The 20349-nt window shown below is 35.3% G+C and overlaps 1 protein-coding gene across 1 annotated transcript; it reads left to right on the forward strand.

Annotated features, from left to right (window-relative positions):
• Positions 1-5417: 5417 nt before the first annotated feature.
• LOC132555005 (dehydrogenase/reductase SDR family member 1-like) lies at positions 5418-19991 on the forward strand. The gene is made up of 10 exons (XM_060219336.1): positions 5418-5522; positions 12336-12459; positions 13477-13541; positions 14152-14295; positions 15022-15101; positions 15800-15932; positions 16441-16572; positions 17411-17492; positions 19105-19185; positions 19613-19991. Exons 2-10 carry the CDS (start codon positions 12339-12341, stop codon positions 19747-19749), a joined length of 975 nt encoding a protein of 324 aa, XP_060075319.1. The 5' UTR covers positions 5418-5522; positions 12336-12338; the 3' UTR covers positions 19750-19991.
• The last annotated feature ends 358 nt before the right edge of the window (positions 19992-20349 follow it).

Raw genomic sequence — 20349 nt, forward strand, 5'->3', positions numbered from 1 at the left:
GAAACTTCAGATGTCTGAAATATGATACCTGCTTTGCCGTGTGTGTAAAATCTAATTTAAGTCGGGTCCGGAAAAAACCCCATACCTTGGTGTTTGCCGCATCAAAATGATTATACGTATCATATCATAGGTTTTTACCATGTTGTAAATTTTGTAATGTGTCGTGGTCGGGTGGCTGTTGGTAGACACTCAGCATGGTTCTTGCTTTGCGTTTACTTGTCATGTTTGGTATTTGTGATAATGTCAGGCCAAGGATTTATCTGACGGAGTACTTTGTTAACGTGCCTATCATGTTTCGAGGTTGGACATTTTTATATCAAATGAGGCTGCCACGCAAGGACATAAAGTCATTTGCTCTCTTGCAGTTTGCATGCACTTAAAACCCGCTCTCACACCCACGGCAAGACGGTAACTGACATATCTAGTGTGGAGAATCAAATAATCCCGCGGTTCTATCAGAAAAGGCGGGGTTAATTTGTCTTACCGGCACGCGGGATCAAGTAGCACGTGCAGTAGCTATAGGCTGTAGTCGGGCACACGCGGTGGTAGAGTCCTATAGGAGGACATTCTCTAGCCGTGCGCTGAGCAGTGCGGATATCGTTTTTTTTTTTTTTTTGTAATTGGAATCGTAGCTTTGACATGTAGTAGCGGGCATTCCAGCGTTTGAATAATGTATTTTACAAATGCATGGTATAGTTTGAGTAGGAGTAACGCCTTTCCGTAGATACATTATGTAGCTTGTATCAATATTAACGCAGGTCCAGCGTTACGCCTAGGCCATCCTGCAGTGGGATATAATTGTTTCCCGCCAAATCGGACACAGATTTCCGGCGATTATCGCCGGTTTTTTCTGGGCGGCAGGTTGTGTCGTGGACGGCGAGAGAGTAAAGGAAAAGTGAATATTTCACATGTACATCATCGGGCTGCATCAGATTTTTTATACTGCTGAACATTGTTTCGTTGAACATTAAACGCCGACTGCACTCTAGGCACACGGGCTGGTACGGCAAATTGTATATTTGCGTTTGAGTTGTTTTTTACTTGAGACGTAGAGGAGAGAAGACCCATATTCACCGACCCTACTCTAGTTAGCCCATGGGCAAGCATTAGTGGATTATTAAGTGTTAATTAGACAATGCACATTCCCGTCATAAACACCTAGGATACCACCAAAGTAAGTTAAAAATAGTGTGTTAGTGTGACCTCTAGCAGCACTATTGACAGCTAGTCAGCACACAGTCTAACGGTATACAACACCAATACATATTACGTACGTAGCAATAAAATGTACAACTGTATGCCTGTCCGCAGAATTTAAGTCCCACTATACTTATCTCTGTTGTAAGATATATAAATCACCTCTGTAATATATATTTGAATAAGTAATGTTATTATTAATATTCTTGAATATATGACATAGATGTATGTCTTTTAAATGAAGTGATATGGATAAGTTTGTAAAATTGTAAAGTGTGAGAGTTATGTCCCTTAATTTAATTGATGTCTAAATTGTTGTATTGTCTTTTGATATGGTTTGAATTATGGTTTCATGGGAATAAATACGAGAGATTGAAAAACAACCAAGTTGTCAGGCGTTTTCATTCCAACTCAGTTACATTAATTGCTAAACCACATTCTATTGCTTTAATATATATTTATATTCCACACAAGTAATAGTGACCAACTTATGCACAGTACCTGAAATCACCGACTTAGATATCTATATCGAAGTCCATACTTAAATGCATGGACGTATACAACGTAAGTTTATTAGGTCTCTTCTTTGAATAAAAAGAGGAAGACATGTCGTTTTAGTACTTGTTCTTATTTGTAGGTTACAATTATATGTGACGAAGAACATTTCAACTTTCGTTATCACAGTAATAATGATATATCATATTATATATTAGATATGTGCTTAAACTTCTTTGCCCCAGGTACGAATGGGGATACTATTCAGTAATTGTAAATTACAGTACAGTAAGGATGTTTTCCACGTTTCATATATAAGCTCAACAAAAAGTAAACGAACAAAGTTTCTCCCTGCAGTACACCATAGCTGTTAAGAACTAATGGAATATTTGGTTAGGTGTTACATCAAGAATGATCTTCTTTCTCGACATTCTACCCTAAAATCAGTCAAGCGTGACGATGTCATTATCTGACTTAGTGAGCTTCTTAAGTTCAAATAACGTGGCGTGATCAAGCCAATTCGGATTTTTTTCAAACGGACACTCGAAGTTCAGTCACATTAATTTTCTACATCGGCATTTTGATTTCGCCATGGACAGAGATGCCACGCGTAACACATATTCAGCGGAGTAGAGCAATTGCGATGTTGATGGATGGTCATAGCCATACTGCTGTCGCACGGCACATGACCGTCCACTTCCTAGACTAGCTCCCCCTTCCACAAATTTAGTCATCAGTTTTGATGGCATTCGTGTGATAACTGAAAAATGCAGCTTTTAAACCGTTGAATTAAACTTAGTGAAAATTGTACACCTTCATTACTACTAACGTCCTTGCTACTAGCTGCGATGTATCGAGACCAACAGACGCTTGTTGCATTTGACGTTTCATGAATTCAATTAAAAAAAAAACAGATTAAACTAATTGAAATTGTGTGATCGAGGCCGACATGCATGTGCTATTTCGTCTCTTGGATGAATTTGTCTCTACACTCGCACACGCTTAGTTTAAACTTATTTCATTGCCGTAAAGCAACACGCAAAACACACACGCATGGGACCCTTTCTTTTTCGAGTAAAGTGAGAGGAAGGAAATGGAAACTTGTGCTTGAGAGACTAGGCATATTCTCTGATAAATAAACTACTACACAACCGTGTACAGTATACTTAAACACGGATAACACTGATTTTCATACTAATTACATGGCGTTCAATAACAGATTTTTCTTCCTATAAAATTTAATGAAATTTTTTATCTGTCATTCCTGTTGTCTTCCACCAACCACAGTTCATATGGCATACTACCATGTTACTCTGTCAAGAAGAAAGGCAATAAGTACAGGAGACAGGTTTAAGGGGTCGATAAAACTGAATATAAAAAGGTGTTTCTGATATAAAGTCAATAAATGTAGGAATTTCAATAAAACTTGTGACAAATTTTATAAAATCAATAATTTTTGCTTCATTGAAAATACATGGTTATCAATTGACAGAATTTTACTCACCAAAAGTTACATTAATTGATTGAGAACATATTTTTAAATAACATTTTCTGAAGAACTGGAAAATTGTTTCTGAATTAGCGAAGTAAGCATTTTTATTTTGATTATTATATTACTATTATCTGTTTCGTCATAAACTATGAAAAATACAAGAGAACCGTAATACATAAGTTTCTAATATCATAAAACATTTATGGTCATTGACCTCTGTACTCATTTGATTAACAAATAATTTCACAATAAAATGAAAAACAAATTCCTCAACTTGAATATTTCCACAATGTGCATTGAGGTGCTTGTTTGTTTTGATATTTGAATAATTAGTAGACTTAGTAATTAAAGAGACAGTCCCACTCCGTTATAGATACTTTTTCATAATTTATTGACTGGAAATGTTGTTGTATACTACGAAAGCCTAATGGTGTCAAAGCAAAAAATTTAAAACGTGGAAACATGCAATAACGCGAAAAAAACATGTAAATACGCAAATAAACCCCAAGTAACGTGATTTTTTACGTAACAACGCAAAAAAATGCGCTATAACGTAAATAAACACGTAATAATACAAATAAACACGTTATTACGCAAACTGAATACACGTTATAACGCGAAAAAAGACGTAAACACGTAAATTTAAAACTCGTAATAACGCGTAAAAACACGTAAAAACGTAAATTTAAAACTCGTAATAACGCAAAAAGACACGCAATAATGTAAATTTAAAACTCGTAATAACGCGAAAAAACACGTAATAACGTAAATTTAAAACTCGTAATAACGCGAAAAAACACGTAATAACGTAAATTTAAAACTCGTAATAACGCGGAAAAACACGGTATATAAGGGTATTTTAAATGCTTTATTATGTGTTTTTTTCGCGTTATTACGAGTTCTAAATTTACGTTATTACGTGATTTTTCGCGTTATAACGAGTATTCAGTTTGCGTAATAACGCGTTTATTCGCATTATTACGTTTTTATTCACGTTATAACGCATTTTTTCGCGTTATTACGTAAAAACACATTACTTCGAGTTTATTTACGTATTCACATGTTTATTTCGCGTTATTGCATGTTTCCACGTTTTAATTTTTCTGCTTTGACACCATTAGGCTTTCGTAGTATACTAATAGATAATAATTATGTAAATAAAGACTTGTATAAAGTTTCGAACTTGAAATTGTAACTGTACCGGATCTCATTATCATTACCAAGAAATAAATATTGACGAGGAAAAGTCACGTAATACGTTCAGACGCGGTCAGAACCAAAACAAGAATAGAGGAAGAGGTGAGTAGTACGTCCATGTGACATCGCTTGTAAAGAGATTTTACCGATAAATGCAATCAATACTCTATATATCCTGTATGGAAATCATCTAACGTATGTATTGATCACATCTGTCAATGCTTAGATATGACGCACAAAGATGCAGATTACGAGAAAAATCGCAAAGAGGCCCTCAAATGGGGGCTATGATACAGTAACGAACGTGGATCTATCTAAAGCGAATATTCGATGATAAGAGTATTTATTACTATGATTTTAGAGTGATACTACACGAGAGAGCCAAACAGAGAGCGATACATAGTATGAACCAGCAGGTCGAGGGCGCCATTTCCCTTCTTTTCGCCTCAGCGTCCGCCATAACACGTTTCTTCTCCGCTTTCCTCGCACGCTTTCTGCCATGTTGGAAGACGGCAGATTTATTTACAATCCTGTTTTTATATAAGATAATATCGGTCGAGGAGTGGGTCTGGCTCTTTAAATAATAGTAATAAAAATAATAACTGCATAATGATTTATAGCTGAATCAGATTATAAATACGGATGTTTTATCCTTATCTGAAAATAATTTTGAAAAATTTCCTCGTCTTGTGTTGACTTTGCAGGAGAGTTTATAATATAGAAAGTAATCTGTTAATATATTTTTATTCTTTATTGAAAGCTGGGACATATCATACATAGATTATGCGTCCCTGTTGAAAGTATCTACATTAGATTTCGTGTGTGTGTGTGTGTGTGTGTTTTTTTTTTTTTTCTTAACAAAGCTATGCTGTTACAAAGTCATTATTATTGTCGATGTCCAAAAACAATGTATTAAAACTAGAAATCTTTCAAAGTACAAATATTCACGGCGAAGTGTCTGGTAAAGTTTGTCATTGGTCGCCATATTTGCACGCGGGGCGAGCTTTTATGCGGAACGAAACCTGCCACATAAACAAAAGCGGCCCAGTGCGGTCCAAGGTTCAGACTTGTGAAAACTAATGCTGTAGTACAGGAATACACCGGATACGTTAGCTGGTTTAACTGGTGACAGCAGTGTTACGTAAGTGGAGGTGTCCTAGGCTCGGTTTTAACCGGAACAAGGACGTTAAGCTCAAAAAAAAAAAAAAACGTAAGTGGAGAATGATATCAGCTTAGATGCAAAAATCGCGTCTCCAGATCTTCAAATTTTTTTTCGTATACATTGACATCTGCATACGGTAACCAGGATGTTAGAAATTCGATAATTCTCTGGTTTGTGATAAATTTCGTCTGCACATCGGTTCCGGACCGTTAAGTATTTCAGAACGGCCATATCACATGAACTATTGACCTTCGTGACCTTACACTCGGATCATTTTGGTTTCTGTAACATGTCACGCTCCCAGAGAGAATAAAAATGGTGATAAATGTAATTCATATGGCAAGCCGTTTTAACATTATTTCTATTTCCTCTTAAGATGAAGTGTGGAATATATTTATTTCACTTAAGTGAAATTATTTTTGTCTTAAGGTAATTAAACATCTTTTCGCATTATGATTATTTCACTTAAGTGAAATAATTTTTATAAGTCTTAAGAGGTTTATTATTTCACTTAAGTTAAAATCGTTTTCACTTAAGTGAATTTAAACAAGCAGTGGGATGTATGAACACCTACCTTCTTCAACAGTTTTGGACTAATCCATTTTATTAACCAATCATTTGGTATTTTCTATCTGACCAATCAGATTCGCTTTCTCTGGTCGATTTCCCATTTTGAAATGGGGGTGGATAGCATACTGACTGTTTTATTTACCTTAAGTGGAAAAAATATCCCTTAAGTGAATGTAATTTAGCATTATGTCAGCACATATCACTTTTTCACTTAAGTGAAATTCTTTTAAACTTAAGGGAAATAAACATTATTATGCATTATGATTTATTTCACTTAAGTGAAAAAAAGAATCCCTTAAGTGATTTTCTCCCCCTTAAGTTGTATTAATAATTTGCATTATGTTTCATTTCCTCTTAAGTGCAATTGTTTTTCACTTAAGTGAAAAAACTATCCCCTTAAGAGGAAATAGGATTAAATGTTAAAACGGCTTGCCATACATCACAACTTTTTGGTTACGAAAATCCAAACATGCATGTCTTATTTTGAAACAAAATATTTTCAAATTATCATTTTTGATTACTAATTTCAGATTTTATTTAACTAAATCTAGTAAGTTGTGGGCCCAGAGATGAAAAATCAACTTTATTTAAATAGGTTGTGTTATATAAAAAAAAACGTTTACCAAGAAATATGGCTCACTTGAGTTAAAAAATTATCAAACATTAAAATTAAGACCTAACCGTTTAGAAATGCTCCATTCTGTGATTCATAAACACAGATATCCACCTCTTTCACACCATGAATATATTTTGATTTAGGTTTTCAACAAGTCATTCCCGTTCAAATGATGTTTTTATGTGATGTGTACTTCAGGGTCACACTAAGCTAACTCTAGCATCTCTGTGATTTAGTGGTGTCATCAGAATAGAAAGTGCGGTCACATGTCCGGTACAGACCATTTTAGATAAGCGAATTTGAAACTGGATCTATGGATGTCTTTGAGACAAATGCTAGTGTTTCATTGATCAGTTTCACATATGAATTCATTTATGTATTTTTTGGTGGTAATTCGTCGACATAGCATAGCTAGCAAGAAATGTTTCTTAAGGGATCCAAAATTACTGCACCAAGGATACATGTATATAAGGATGCACTGGAACTCCAACGTGCCCTCACATTACAGAAAAATTGTAATGCATATTCACAATACCGTTATTGAAAACAAAAACATAACGTCCTATTTGTTTACAGTGCAATAAACCATACAATGCACAGTGTAAGCCTTTGGAAGTAAAAATCAAGCAGGGACAGGTAAGCAGGATTTATAGTGTAATCACCTGCAATGCAAGATACGGTCTCTGTGTGAATACAAACGATGCTCAGATGGGTCGAGAGTAGGAAATGAATCTGACCTGTCCGATTTGGCAAACTCTTGTGCCTCGATGTACATGTGACATATCTGATATATTATGACTTTTATACATCATTTGTAACAAATCCCTGTTCCTGAATATTACAATGTGTATCATTTGTAATATAACAGGGGGTGGCATGTCACGCATCTCTGTACACCTCTGACACTTGCGCTCTGGCCACAGATACACCCTATGTGTGCGCAGAGTAAGTTGATAGAGGGCAGCGGCTGGCTGGCCAGCACATATGTTAATTCCAAAATGTGACTGTATGGCTTTGCTTTGGAGTCACCAGCCATCACAACAGTTCCCTCTGGACCTCCCCTTCAAAGTTATTGGCCTTTTAAATTCAGATTTGACCACTTGGATGTAGCGGAAACACAGGTGTATCCAATAAGGTGGTCCAATATATACAAACAAATATTTATTAACAGGACATAGTGAATATGTATAAGTATAACAATGTAGGATTATAACATTAGTGCCAACTATTGACAAACTGCTAAGTAACTAAACTATAGTATAGCATCCAAATATAAGCATACCTAAACTCTGCCTACACCGCACATGTGTAATGCTATGCTACCTATCAGAAGTACGGAAGGACCACATACTCCTAACTTCCTAAAGGTCTGGAGCTAGCAGGTATATACAGGTTTCTTATGGATGTCTTAGCTTAAAACTCCTGACTATTCTCTGGTAATACACATCCTATTTATACTATAGAGTCTATATATATGAGCTGATGTAGCACTACTGGGTATTGTTAACAGAATCACTACTGTAGCATCCTCCCCAGGAGAAGTTGATTTGTTCACCAATCTGTTGAAGATGCTGAACTACTCTTTTATACTTGCCCTTCTTAATGAATGCTACCATACGATTGACCGTATATCGTTAACAAAAGTAAGCAAGAGGCAAACTTTTGATGTCCACTTTGGTTTCCTGTCTCGTAAGGTACAAATAACCGATAAATGCCATACACGTGTAACGCGTCCTTGTAAACAAACAAATAAACAAACAGCTATTGGTTAGAAGCAACTAAACAACAAGGTCCTGTTGTATCAATAATAACAAAGTGAGAAGTAAAGATCCTGTCCCTGCAGGGATGGTGGTACGAGATATGGTAAAATACAACAAGCAATTGTCATTTGGGTACAAGGGCATATCATTTATGTGACTCAAAAAGAGTAGATATCACAGCGACAGACCCCTCAGGTTCTATTGAAGTTTCTCTTTGTACAACCACCTACTGTAAAACTCACTTGTGTCAAACACACTTGAATCAAATTCAACAGTTCAGTCGAATGTTTTGTTCTGTCCTGATTTTTTCTCGTCTTTGTCTCAGTAAATTAAACCTGGATGACTCAGTCAGCCATATCTGTGTTAACAAGCGGTATTGTAATTTTCAATGGAACCTTTATTGTTGCAACCATACAGGTGCACAGGTGAAAGTTTGAATTTAGAAAGAATTAGGCTAAAAATACACTGTAGTCTGTTAGCCATAAATCTACTGTGTTCTGTTTACTTTTTTTATGTGCATGTGCACAGGTGAAAGTTTGAATTTAGAAAGAATTAGGCTAAAAATACACTGTAGTCTGTTAGCCATAAATCTACTGTGTTCTGTTTACTTTTTTTATGTGCATGTGCACAGGTGAAAGTTTGAATTTAGAAAGAATTAGGCTAAAAATACACTGTAGTCTGTTAGCCATAAATCTACTGTGTTCTGTTTACTTTTTTTATGTGCATGGCTGGTCGAAACCAGAAGGAAAATACATGTGATAACTGCCATGCAGATTCAGATTAATAAAAATACTAGTTTGTCGTTGACACGTTATTTTATTATAGAATACATTAACTGGATATGCATATACATATACAAAGTTTAGTTTCTTTATAGTTTACAGTATAAGCTCTTACATTGCTGTTGGTGTGTTGTCATGATTTAGTGACATTGCCACGGCCTTCATCTTTTTGTAATCCAGCTCAGTGCTATCAATGTTATATCAACATAATGTTAGAATGTTCATGAATATGAATTCGAATTTTATTTTAAAATACTGTTGACTGGACTTATTAAGGATATAAATGTGAGCACAGTATTAGTATTACTTCTAGTACGACGTCACAGTGCATCCATGTGTGAGCTGCAATGACATGTTTCACATTACATTTTTTTGTTCTGTATTCATACTTATAGCTATTAATTTAAATAAAAGATATTGATACTGTATGAAAATATATAATGATTTAATTTATTTATTACTAATTTATCACCGTCACTCTATGCTATGAGACATGTATTTGGTAAACAATCGATGAAATAGAGTTGATCTTCGATGCACAATATCTCAATTCATAGAAATACAGCGTATTCAAACCATTGGATAAGTCCAATATTTCAATTGGTCCTGTTGACTTTTTATGTTTTGCTGAACAATATAGGCTACATGCGCAATGTACATGTTCCTCACAGAGGAAAGTACTTACTCATAGGTGTAAGTTACATTGAATTTTATCCCATACGAGTCCAGCCTGTGTAAGAGATTTTGTTCGGACATAGTGTCCAATGCTTTTATGTCGCAAGTTTGTGACAAGCTAGGTCATTGGTCTGTAGCTGGATTTTACATGAGTATCAGGCACTGAATTCTTGATTTAGAAGTGGCAAAATGCAGTGACGATCAAGATTTAGCTTAAGAGAGAGGTCAGAAAAATAGGACAGTAGTTGACAATCTCCTTTTACAATCATCTGACCTGAATGGTCAAGATTACCTGTAGCCATTGTACTTCGTCCGTTGTCATGCGCCATCTGTCATGCGTCATGCATCGTATGTAAACTTTCTCTTTAAAACCCTACTCCTTTTTATACAGTGATTGATTTCAACCAAATTTGGTCTGATGCATCATTGGGTGTTAAATTCAGAATTTTGATTTGACACCTTGGGGTCGAGGAACAGGGCCCGAAAGGGGGAGGTCCAGAAATTAGCTTTAAAGCCCTACTCCTCCTTTCTGACTTGGTGGATTTCAACAAGTTTTGGCCGGATTCCTTGGTTTGGGTAGGCAATTATTTCTTAAATTCAGAAAGTTGATTAGACCCCTGGGGACTTAGGGATGGGGCCCCAAATGGGGAAGTTAGTCAATAATTTTACTTCAGAACACTTCTCTTCCTTTATGCTTTAATGCTTGAATGAATTTACACCAAATGTGGTCTGAAATATCAGAAGAGCTGGGGAATTATTTCCTGATTTCAGAAAATTACTTTTGAAGTCTGTGCAACTCAGTGATAACTTTATTGCTGATTCTCAATATCCACAATGCTCTCTTCAATGTGAACTTGTAACAGTAGTAAATATTGTGGTATCAGACAAAACTGAACTGCTTATTGAGTACTTTGGCCTTTGACTTTCCATCACTTTAGAGACAAACTTTGATTATCAATGGGAAGACACCTAGATTTCCATGCCTCATTGACATCACATGTCTCAGAATTGGTTCGGTGTTATTACTGTCAGAGTCTTTTTGCACTATTGCGATTGTGTAAATGTCCAGTTTTACCAGTTGTGGTGGAGTCTTCCCAAAATAACCAGCACTCCTACAATTTCTGCTTGTTGTAATGAGGTTCCTATATTTAAGATAATATTAATTTTTACCAGCATATTTAATAACAATGGTTTTTCCCAATTTCTGTTACCAATAATTGTGCAATAGGTTAGAAAATCTGACATCTGCAGTCTCTGTCAAAACCAAGAGTGTTGTTGTGGTGTCCTTTGTACCCCACTTCATCATTGTCAACTCAGCTTTTCAGTCTCGTGTCTGTTTGTGATATTAACCTCATGAGCCAAGAGGATGCATTTTTCAAAAGGAAATCATGATAACTTGATTATATACAGATTACATAGTGTCTTAGAATATAAGCTGGATTTTGGCAAGGGTGAAAAAAGACAAAAGTGGTGAGTAAAAATGTCGCTTATATTTGAAAATACTGGTCTTATATTCTATTTATCCTGCAACATTCACTGGAAATCAGACAATCAAAACTTCATCATTTTGTTGTTCAATCTTTGTTTACCTGACATTAAAGTTATGCTGAGTTTTGCCTGATGACGCCAGAATAATTGCTCCAATCAGAAATATGGTTCCAAACTTCAACAAATATGACAGCAATTTTATGAATTTCTGTAAATAACCTTATTATAATTTTGTGCATATGAAGTCACTTATTTCAACAGCTATTTTTTATTGTTAAACATAATTTTAAAGCAATTTCTGATGAAATTCTGTCCAATTGATGCACAGGCTAAAATACAGCTGTTTTCCATTGCTGCAAAATACAGCAAACATATTATGGTAGGTGTATTCCAACAGTGCAAGTTGCAGAATAAAAATCTTTATTTATACCCCAAGCATCAGACTGAGAAAACGCTTAGAAAGTTGAGACTATCTCCATTTTACAAGACGCGGTTATTTTTATAACTGAGTGTGCCCTTTATAAACATATTATTCATAATCACACATCTTTACATTGTTATAAACAACATCTGTTGTTGTTATACCCTATACTGAAATGATGGTTCAATATATAGGACACACTAAGTGTAAAATATATAGAAGTCTTGCAAAATGGAGACAGATCTAATTTCCAAGGGTGTTTCCAACCTGATAATGGGCTCAAGACTCCCTACCAATCCAGATATGCCTTTACATGTGTTACATTTACTACATGTTCTGCCTCTTTAGATTTATGTGATGTAGTCAAGTCAAAAGCAATTAAGCTATTAAGTTTTATATATATATATATATAAACAGAAAAAAACAGCCATAAGATTACTACAGACCCATTTTATGGCAATATCTTTGGTATGTATACAGGAGATGGCTTCTTTGGGAAGAAAGCTTGCTGGCAAAGTGTGTATAGTAACTGGAGCCACCCGAGGGATTGGGAAGGGTATAGCTTTACAGCTGGGAGAGGCTGGAGCTACTGTCTATATCACAGGTAAGTATAGTGACCGGAGCCACCCGAGGGATTGGGAAAGGTATAGCTTTACAGCTGGGAGAGGCTGGAGCTACTGTCTATATCACAGGTAAGTATTTTTACCGGAGCCACCTGAGGGATTGGGAAGGGTATAGCTTAGCAGCTGGGAGAGGCTGGGGCTACTGTCTATATCACAGGTAAGTATAGTGACCGGAGTCACCCGAGGGATTGGGAAGGGTATAGCTTAGCAGCTGGGAGAGGCTGGGGCTACTGTCTATATCACAGGTAAGTATAGTGACCGGAGTCACCCGAGGGATTGGGAAAGGTATAGCTTTACAGCTGGGAGAGGCTGGGGCTACTCTCTATATCAGAGGTAAGTATAGTGACCGGAGCCACCCGAGGGATTGGGAAGGGTATAGCTTTACAGCTGGGAGAGGCTGGGGCTACTGTCTATATCAGAGGTAAGTATAGTGACCGGATCCAACCGAGGGATTGGGAAAGGTATAGCTTTACAGCTGGGAGAGGCTGGGGCTACTGTTTATATCACAGGTAAGTATAGTGACCGGAGTCACCCGAGGGATTGGGAAAGGTATAGCTTTACAGCTGGGAGAGGCTGGGGCTACTGTCTACATCACAGGTAAGTATAGTGACCGGATCCAACCGAGGGATTGGGAAAGGTATAGCTTTACAGCTGGGAGAGGCTGGGGCTACTGTCTATATCAGAGGATAGTGACTGGAGCCTTCCAAGTGATTGGGAAAGGACATAGTTTTGTAACAAATCTACACTATAGAGAAATAATGAAAATAAAACATTACTTGTCTGCCTTCATAAAGGCTCATGCAAGTGATATTGAGGCCAACATTGTATCATTAAACTTTATAGATAAGCATTAAAAGTTACGTATTAAAAGGTGAATGTCATCTTTTTCATCTTTGAGCTCTTTGAAAATGAGTTGGTAGAAGCAGACAGAAGATAAAGTTATTTATACTCTTTAACCTCGTTACAGGGTGAGAAAATGTTCACTGATTTTTTTACAGGTAGGACATTAGTAGCTGCCAAGGACAATGCAGTAGGAGGGTCACTCACTGATACAGCTAAGCAGGTAAATGATATATAGTTATCTGGCATTAAGTCTAGAGGGCAAATTATGACACAAGTAGTGGCTGGGCTCATTCAGGATGGTGATATAGCAAATGCTTTTAATTATGCAGTACAGAAATAGATATGGGTGGTCTTATTACAAGGTGTGACCTTATTCTTTGATAGATAAGTACAATTACAATGTATATGTCATTACAGATACATATATATATATATCACAGGTAGAGGAGAGGGATATGTATACCTGTACAATGTGACCACTATATAAATATCACAGGTAGAGGAGAGGGAAATATATACCTGTACAATGTGACCACTATATAAATATCACAGGTAGAGGAGAGGGAAATATATACCTGTACAATGTGACCACTATATAAATATCACAGGTAGAGGAGAGGGAAATGTATACCTGTACAATGTGACCACTATATAGAAATCACAGGTAGAGGAGAGGGAAATGTATACCTGTACAATTTGACCACTATATAGATATCACAGGTAGAGGAGAGGGAAATGTATACCTGTACAATTTGACCACTATATAAATATCACATGTAGAGGAGAGAAGTGTATACCTCTGCAATGTGACCACTTTATAAAATTTACAGATAGAGGAGAGGGGAGGGAAGTGTATTCCTGTACAATGTGACCACACCAAAGATGAAGAAATAGAACAGCTTTTTGACAAAGTCAAGAGGGAGCAGGATGGTCAGTTGGATATCCTCGTCAATAACGCCTACAACGCTGTCAAGGTATTAAGGTTGAATTTTTATGAAGTATGTTTATAGCTGGTCATGTAAATCTAACAATTTTTGTGAATATTTTGGGGACAATGTTGGGTCTACTTCTCTATTTAAATTCTTATTTACACATCATTTCCAGAATTTTTTACTAATTAATCAGTATTAATCGTGAAATAAATCATAAAGTCCTCATTCCATATTGACTTTTAAATAAAAGGCCCTGAAATGTGATCCTAGACTGAGGCAGTCACAAATTTCTTTTTCTTTAAAATTTAGCTTTAACTATTCAAAATACTTTCTTGAGGACACACGATAAGATTGTTAAATTCCATAATCAATTACTAGCAATATGAGATGACCATGCTCTCAAACAAAATATCAATGTTTTTTATCAATTTGAACAAAAGCCTAATATGTCACTAGTTACAGTGTAAGGTCAGTCGAAGTAAGAATTGTATGATAACACTATGTTGTTACTAGCAACCATACAAATCCAAATGGTTTAGACAAAACATCAGATTGGACAATGCAGAGGTCAAGTCACTGTTGCTAAAAATAGAAATTCCAAACATTCCTTATCATTAGCAATTTTGTTATTTATATTATATTTTTGGGTACATCATGAAATTTGACCAGTGAGTCAGGTGTTTTGTAGATTATTGACAAATATTGTAATTTCTTGACTGTCAGTGCATGCTTATTATTTATTTACCATTCTGATACCATGTTTTGCAGGCTATCTTTAACAATTTGAATGTTCCATTTTGGGAACTCCCTATGGATATGTGGGACACTGTCAACAATGTGGGACTAAGGTAATATTGTCATTAAATTGTCAACACAGTGGGACAGTGTCAAAAGCCTAGAACACTGGACTCTTCTGTCAATGTAATCACGTGCTTTTCAAAACGCAACATTCTTATCTTTCTAAATATAGTCATGAACAATTCTGTAAAACATGGTCTATAGTAAATGCTGGGATATTATCCTGCCCTTTGCTCGTTCAACCATGAAGTGCTTGTTCATATATTTAAGTGCATTTTTCCTTTTATATAATTCTCGAACGACAGCCAAATTCTGCATGCAGTGGTAAATATTTCTTGTCACCCAACTATTACAGTTATGTCCCTTTGTTCACAATATCTTACAAAATATATCATCTGTAATTGTTAAACTTGTAAGGATAAAGATAATTTGGTGTTGCATCCTTAAATTTGAGAAAGTCTCAATTATATAAAGAAGTAAATTCCTTTGTTAATTTATACTTTGTATTACCAAAGTTTTGTGTAGTGGTCATTTAAGTACCATTTTATCTGGCAATAAGCCCCTGTCTGGTAGTAAGCCCACTCGTTCCTGGTCTGTAAAATTTACCAATGCCTTTTCATTATCCTGTAATAAGCCCACTCTCCTGACTTTAAGTGTAATGTCATATATTGGCTGATTGTACGATAAATACGGTACATGTACCATCATTTACAAGTGATGTCTGACTTTATACAATATTGATATTTAGAAACCACTACCTGTGTACAACCCATGCTGCCAAGATAATGGTACCCAGAAAAAAGGGACTTATTGTTAATATATCATCATTTGGTGGACTTTCCTATCTTTTCAATGTGCCGTATGGCATTGGCAAGGAGGCTGTAAGTATTGCAGTGCTATTTACATTTTTTCTTCCATTCAAATAGTAAAAATTGTTTGAGTTTTTTGGGAATCTTTTTAAAAGTGTGAAATTGAAGATATTTTTCTAAAAAGTGTTTCACAATAGAATATTCTTAAGTGAATTATGAAATTGATTTGTTTTAAAAATATTGCTGGATCTGTTTGTAACTGGTAACATTTGATAGTAACAAAACTTGTCCCAATGTCTCAATCCAAGTATCCCTTGATCCCATTCTTTATATACAAACTGAAAGTCTTTATGGAGAACTACCTATTTTATATATACTGAGTACAAAAAAATAAGGATCACTTTTTTAAACATAAATTTAACTGTATCAAAAGGCAAAATGGAATATGAAATACAAAAGTGAAATCAAACAATGTTTTGACCAACTTCAAATCAATTTCATTTGGGTCAATTATACAATAAAACTACTTATTTTTATACACAACATATTGTAATTTGTCATTGTTCTCTTTGTCTGACAGTGTGATAGAATGGCTGTGGATTGTGCTGTAGAGTTGAAGAAACACAATGTAGCTATGGTTAGTTTGTGGCCTGGGGCCGTCAAGACGGAAAATATAAATTTCCTTCTCGGTCAGCATAAAATGGATAAAACGGTGAGTTCAAATTGTAACAGGGGAAATACATTGAAGTAGTAAAGATCCTTGAATAATTTTGTTGAACAAGCGGATGACTACAATAGGTTAAATATGGTATTAAGGTCACCTGACAAAGTCTTGTGGTGTTCTTTTGTGATATTCTTTTGTCTGCCAAGTGAGTGCCATCTTGAATATCGGATATTGTTCAAAATTCAGAACACTAGCCAAGGTCCTTTATTAAATATATTCATTAATCATCAAGACCATCCCATCAGGAGTTGTTTGAGGTATAACAGTAAGATCTGTCGCTATCCAAAATGATCACAGACAGCCATCTTAAATACCTGATTAAAATTCAGAATGAGGCATGCAGAATGAGGAGCAATAGTACACATAAAACACCAGGGTAATGGTAATAAACTTCAACCATCAAAATTCAAAAAGTGCAGAGATATCTTACCATGAATGACCAATCAAGTCATATATCCTTAAGTTTAAGGTACACATAGGTAACGGAGATCATTATTTATTTCAATGCCTCCACTAGGAATCGAACCCGGGACCCCTGGCGTACTACTCTGACGCTCAACCAATCAAGCTAAAGAGAAGTTCTCTATAGCCGAGTGGTATATTGTGGCTAGTAGCTTACCAGGGTTAAGGTAAAAAATCAAAGTATGACATCAGAACTTTGTCTAAACAACTATGAACTGTACCACAACATTCTAAGGATAAGAGATAGACAATCTGTTTGTGTTCCTCCATTCATAACTTTCCTTCAACATTCTAGTGAGAGGAAGGCCCATCATCTCCGCCGGTTATACACCCGACATAAAATAATGCTTTATTTTCTCTACAGGATAACGTTAAGGCCAAAAAGGCTTTTGAAAATGGAGAGTCCATAGAATATTCTGGCAAAGCAGTGGTCTGTCTGGGAGCAGGTAAGATGATATACAGACCTGACTGAACCATAGCAATATACTGTAGCCATTAACAGCACTTACTGATACTGACAAACTCAGGAATCTTATGACCTGTTAGATATACTGACCTAACTGAACCATAGCTATATACTGTAGTCATTAACAGCACTTACTGATACTGACAAACTAGCTATATAATCTTGTGATGACAAACCGTTAGATATACAGACCTAACTGAAACATAGCTATATACTGTAGTCATTAACAGCACTTACTGATACTGACAAACTCAGGAATCTTATGACCTGTTAGATATACTGACCTAACTGAACCATAGCTATATACTGTAGTCATTAACAGCACTTACTGATACTGACAAACTCAGGAATCTTATGATCTGTTATATATACAGACCTGACTGAACCATAGCTATATAGTCATTAACAGCACTTACTGATACTGACAAACTCAGGAATCTTATGACCTGTTAGATATACTGACCTAACTGAACCATAGCTATATACTGTAGTCATTAACAGCACTTACTGATACTGACAAACTCAGGAATCTTATGACCTGTTAGATATACTGACCTAACTGAACCATAGCTATATACTGTAGTCATTAACAGGTTATTTACTGTTCATCTACTCACCAATCCTTTTTGTATCCCTTAGTTTATAACTTCTAATAACTTTGGGTCCTATACTATATTTGATGTTGGCATCGTCAGTTCAGTTAAATACTGAAGATGTTACTTAAAATTTTCTGTTGTAAATTGCTATGATTTCTTATATAACCCACACCTAGTTGTAGTAAAATGACTTGGTTTAGTTTTGGTAATTGTCCAAAGTTAAGTTTTTTGATTTCTGCATAATTGGCTTTACTTAATTATGTATAAGTAATAGTCACGCCTTGAACTGATTCTGTATATCATATATATTGACTGAACTGGGTTGATTACCATGCCTAGGTAGGCACAAAGATTTTAGAGTTTAAAATCAAAATATAGCTGTAGAATTTTCAGCTTACTTGCCTGAAGGGTCAGTGAGCTATGCAGTGGCTTGGCATCTGTCCACTGTAACCTTTTCTCTTTACATGATTTCTTCTCAATAAGCAACAGACCTAGAGCTGTGATGTTAGGGCAAGTTTAGGTGATCAAGTTTGTCAAAAGCAATGATCTTGACCCATGTTCATGTTTACAGGGGTCAGATTTGTCCAAATCTTTAAGCAACTTCTGACACAAAGCATAATATTTGGCTGGTAGATCAGAAATAAAAAAACAGAGAAGCATATTTGTTTGCAAGGTGTTTCTTGGTCAAAGCTTCACAAATTTTGAAAAAAAAATATGTATAAACAATATTTACCTTTAATCCAGATCATAACTGTTATTATATAGAGTTGCATGTAAGAAGCTAAAGTTTGTTTTAGAAATTTTTCAAAATTGGATGTACCCACTATGAATGTCAGTGGTGTATGTGTAAATGTCTTTTTGATGAACATTGATTGTATTTGTGATGAGCATTGATTACAAGCTGAGTGATGCAGGCCCTTTGGGCCTCCTGTTCCTTCATGATTTTAACTTTTATATTGTGTGTTTTAATAAATCATCACATCTTCTATATACTAGACCCAAATATCATGAAGAAAACTGGAAAGATTCTGTTATCAGCTGAACTTGGATATGAGTATGGTTTCAAGGACATCGATGGTAAGTATGTATGAAGAGTAAAATAGATATCACTTCTGTAGGTAGGCAGTCAATCTCTTCACAAAGATATACAATGATTGTAGTGCTTATTTGGACTGTCACATATCAGTTACCATAACTATCACTTTAAAAAGGTTTACTCTAATTAACAAATGTTTAATAAGGTTATGCTGAAAAGGAATTTGAATTTTATGCAAAATTAGAAATACTTTGTCAAGTATTTGAATATAGATAAAATAAACTTTATAGAGAACTATGGAAAACATATGTAAAGTATGCCACCTAGATAAAGACTGACATTTGAACTTGAAAGGCCCCTATATTCAACCTGGTTCAACACTAATACGGAAAGTCAAGTCATCAGACTCTTACTTAGAATCAATAAAGAGAAGCATTCCTTTCTTATTCTAGTAAATTTGTTTTTCAGGTGAAGAGAGAATATCTGTGAGGAACCTTAAGCAAGGCTTGATGTTCTCTCCAAAGACACAATGGCTTGGAAGGCTAACACCAGGATTTCTATACATCCCAAAGTGGATATTTGCTCTACTGGGAAACAAGTTCTGAGTAGTGTATGTAATATGTCAGTGCTGACAGTATATCAACAATAATCTATGCAATGTGGTGTGTTTGAGAGATATAAAGTGACAATATTTGTTCAGTTTTACCAAGATGTAAGCTGTTGAAATGTACTGAACTTGCCATGTACTTAATTTACTGTTAACTCAAGTTATTCTGGATGGATGAAGAAATCATTGTTGCAAATTCTTAGAAATTTGACAGCATTAATGAATATAAATATTTATCTATTTTGTTTTTGTCCTTTTTTATCATGAATAAGAATCCATTTATGTCCATTGATTAAATCTGACAGTATTGATGAATGTAGATATTTAATTGTTTTTTAATAGTTATTTTCATGAATCCATTCATGTCATGTATTCATTCTTCATGAAAACACTGTACTACCTGGTATGATGATGAAACTTACCACACATGATAAGTACACACGATTTTGAATGTTTCAAAGGTATTTGCTGTCATTACCAAAGCAGTTGTGTACTTTTACTTTATTCACTTCTTGGTCAATGTTTTAAAAATCAAATACACATATAATTTTGAGAGTTTGTAGAGCTTCTTTTGTGCAATCCTTTGAACCATTATTTT

Source organism: Ylistrum balloti, unplaced genomic scaffold (assembly GCF_031769215.1).
Source record: "Ylistrum balloti isolate Yb309-2 unplaced genomic scaffold, AGI_CSIRO_Ybal_v1 Utg370450, whole genome shotgun sequence".
Taxonomy (NCBI): Eukaryota; Metazoa; Mollusca; class Bivalvia; order Pectinida; family Pectinidae; genus Ylistrum; species Ylistrum balloti.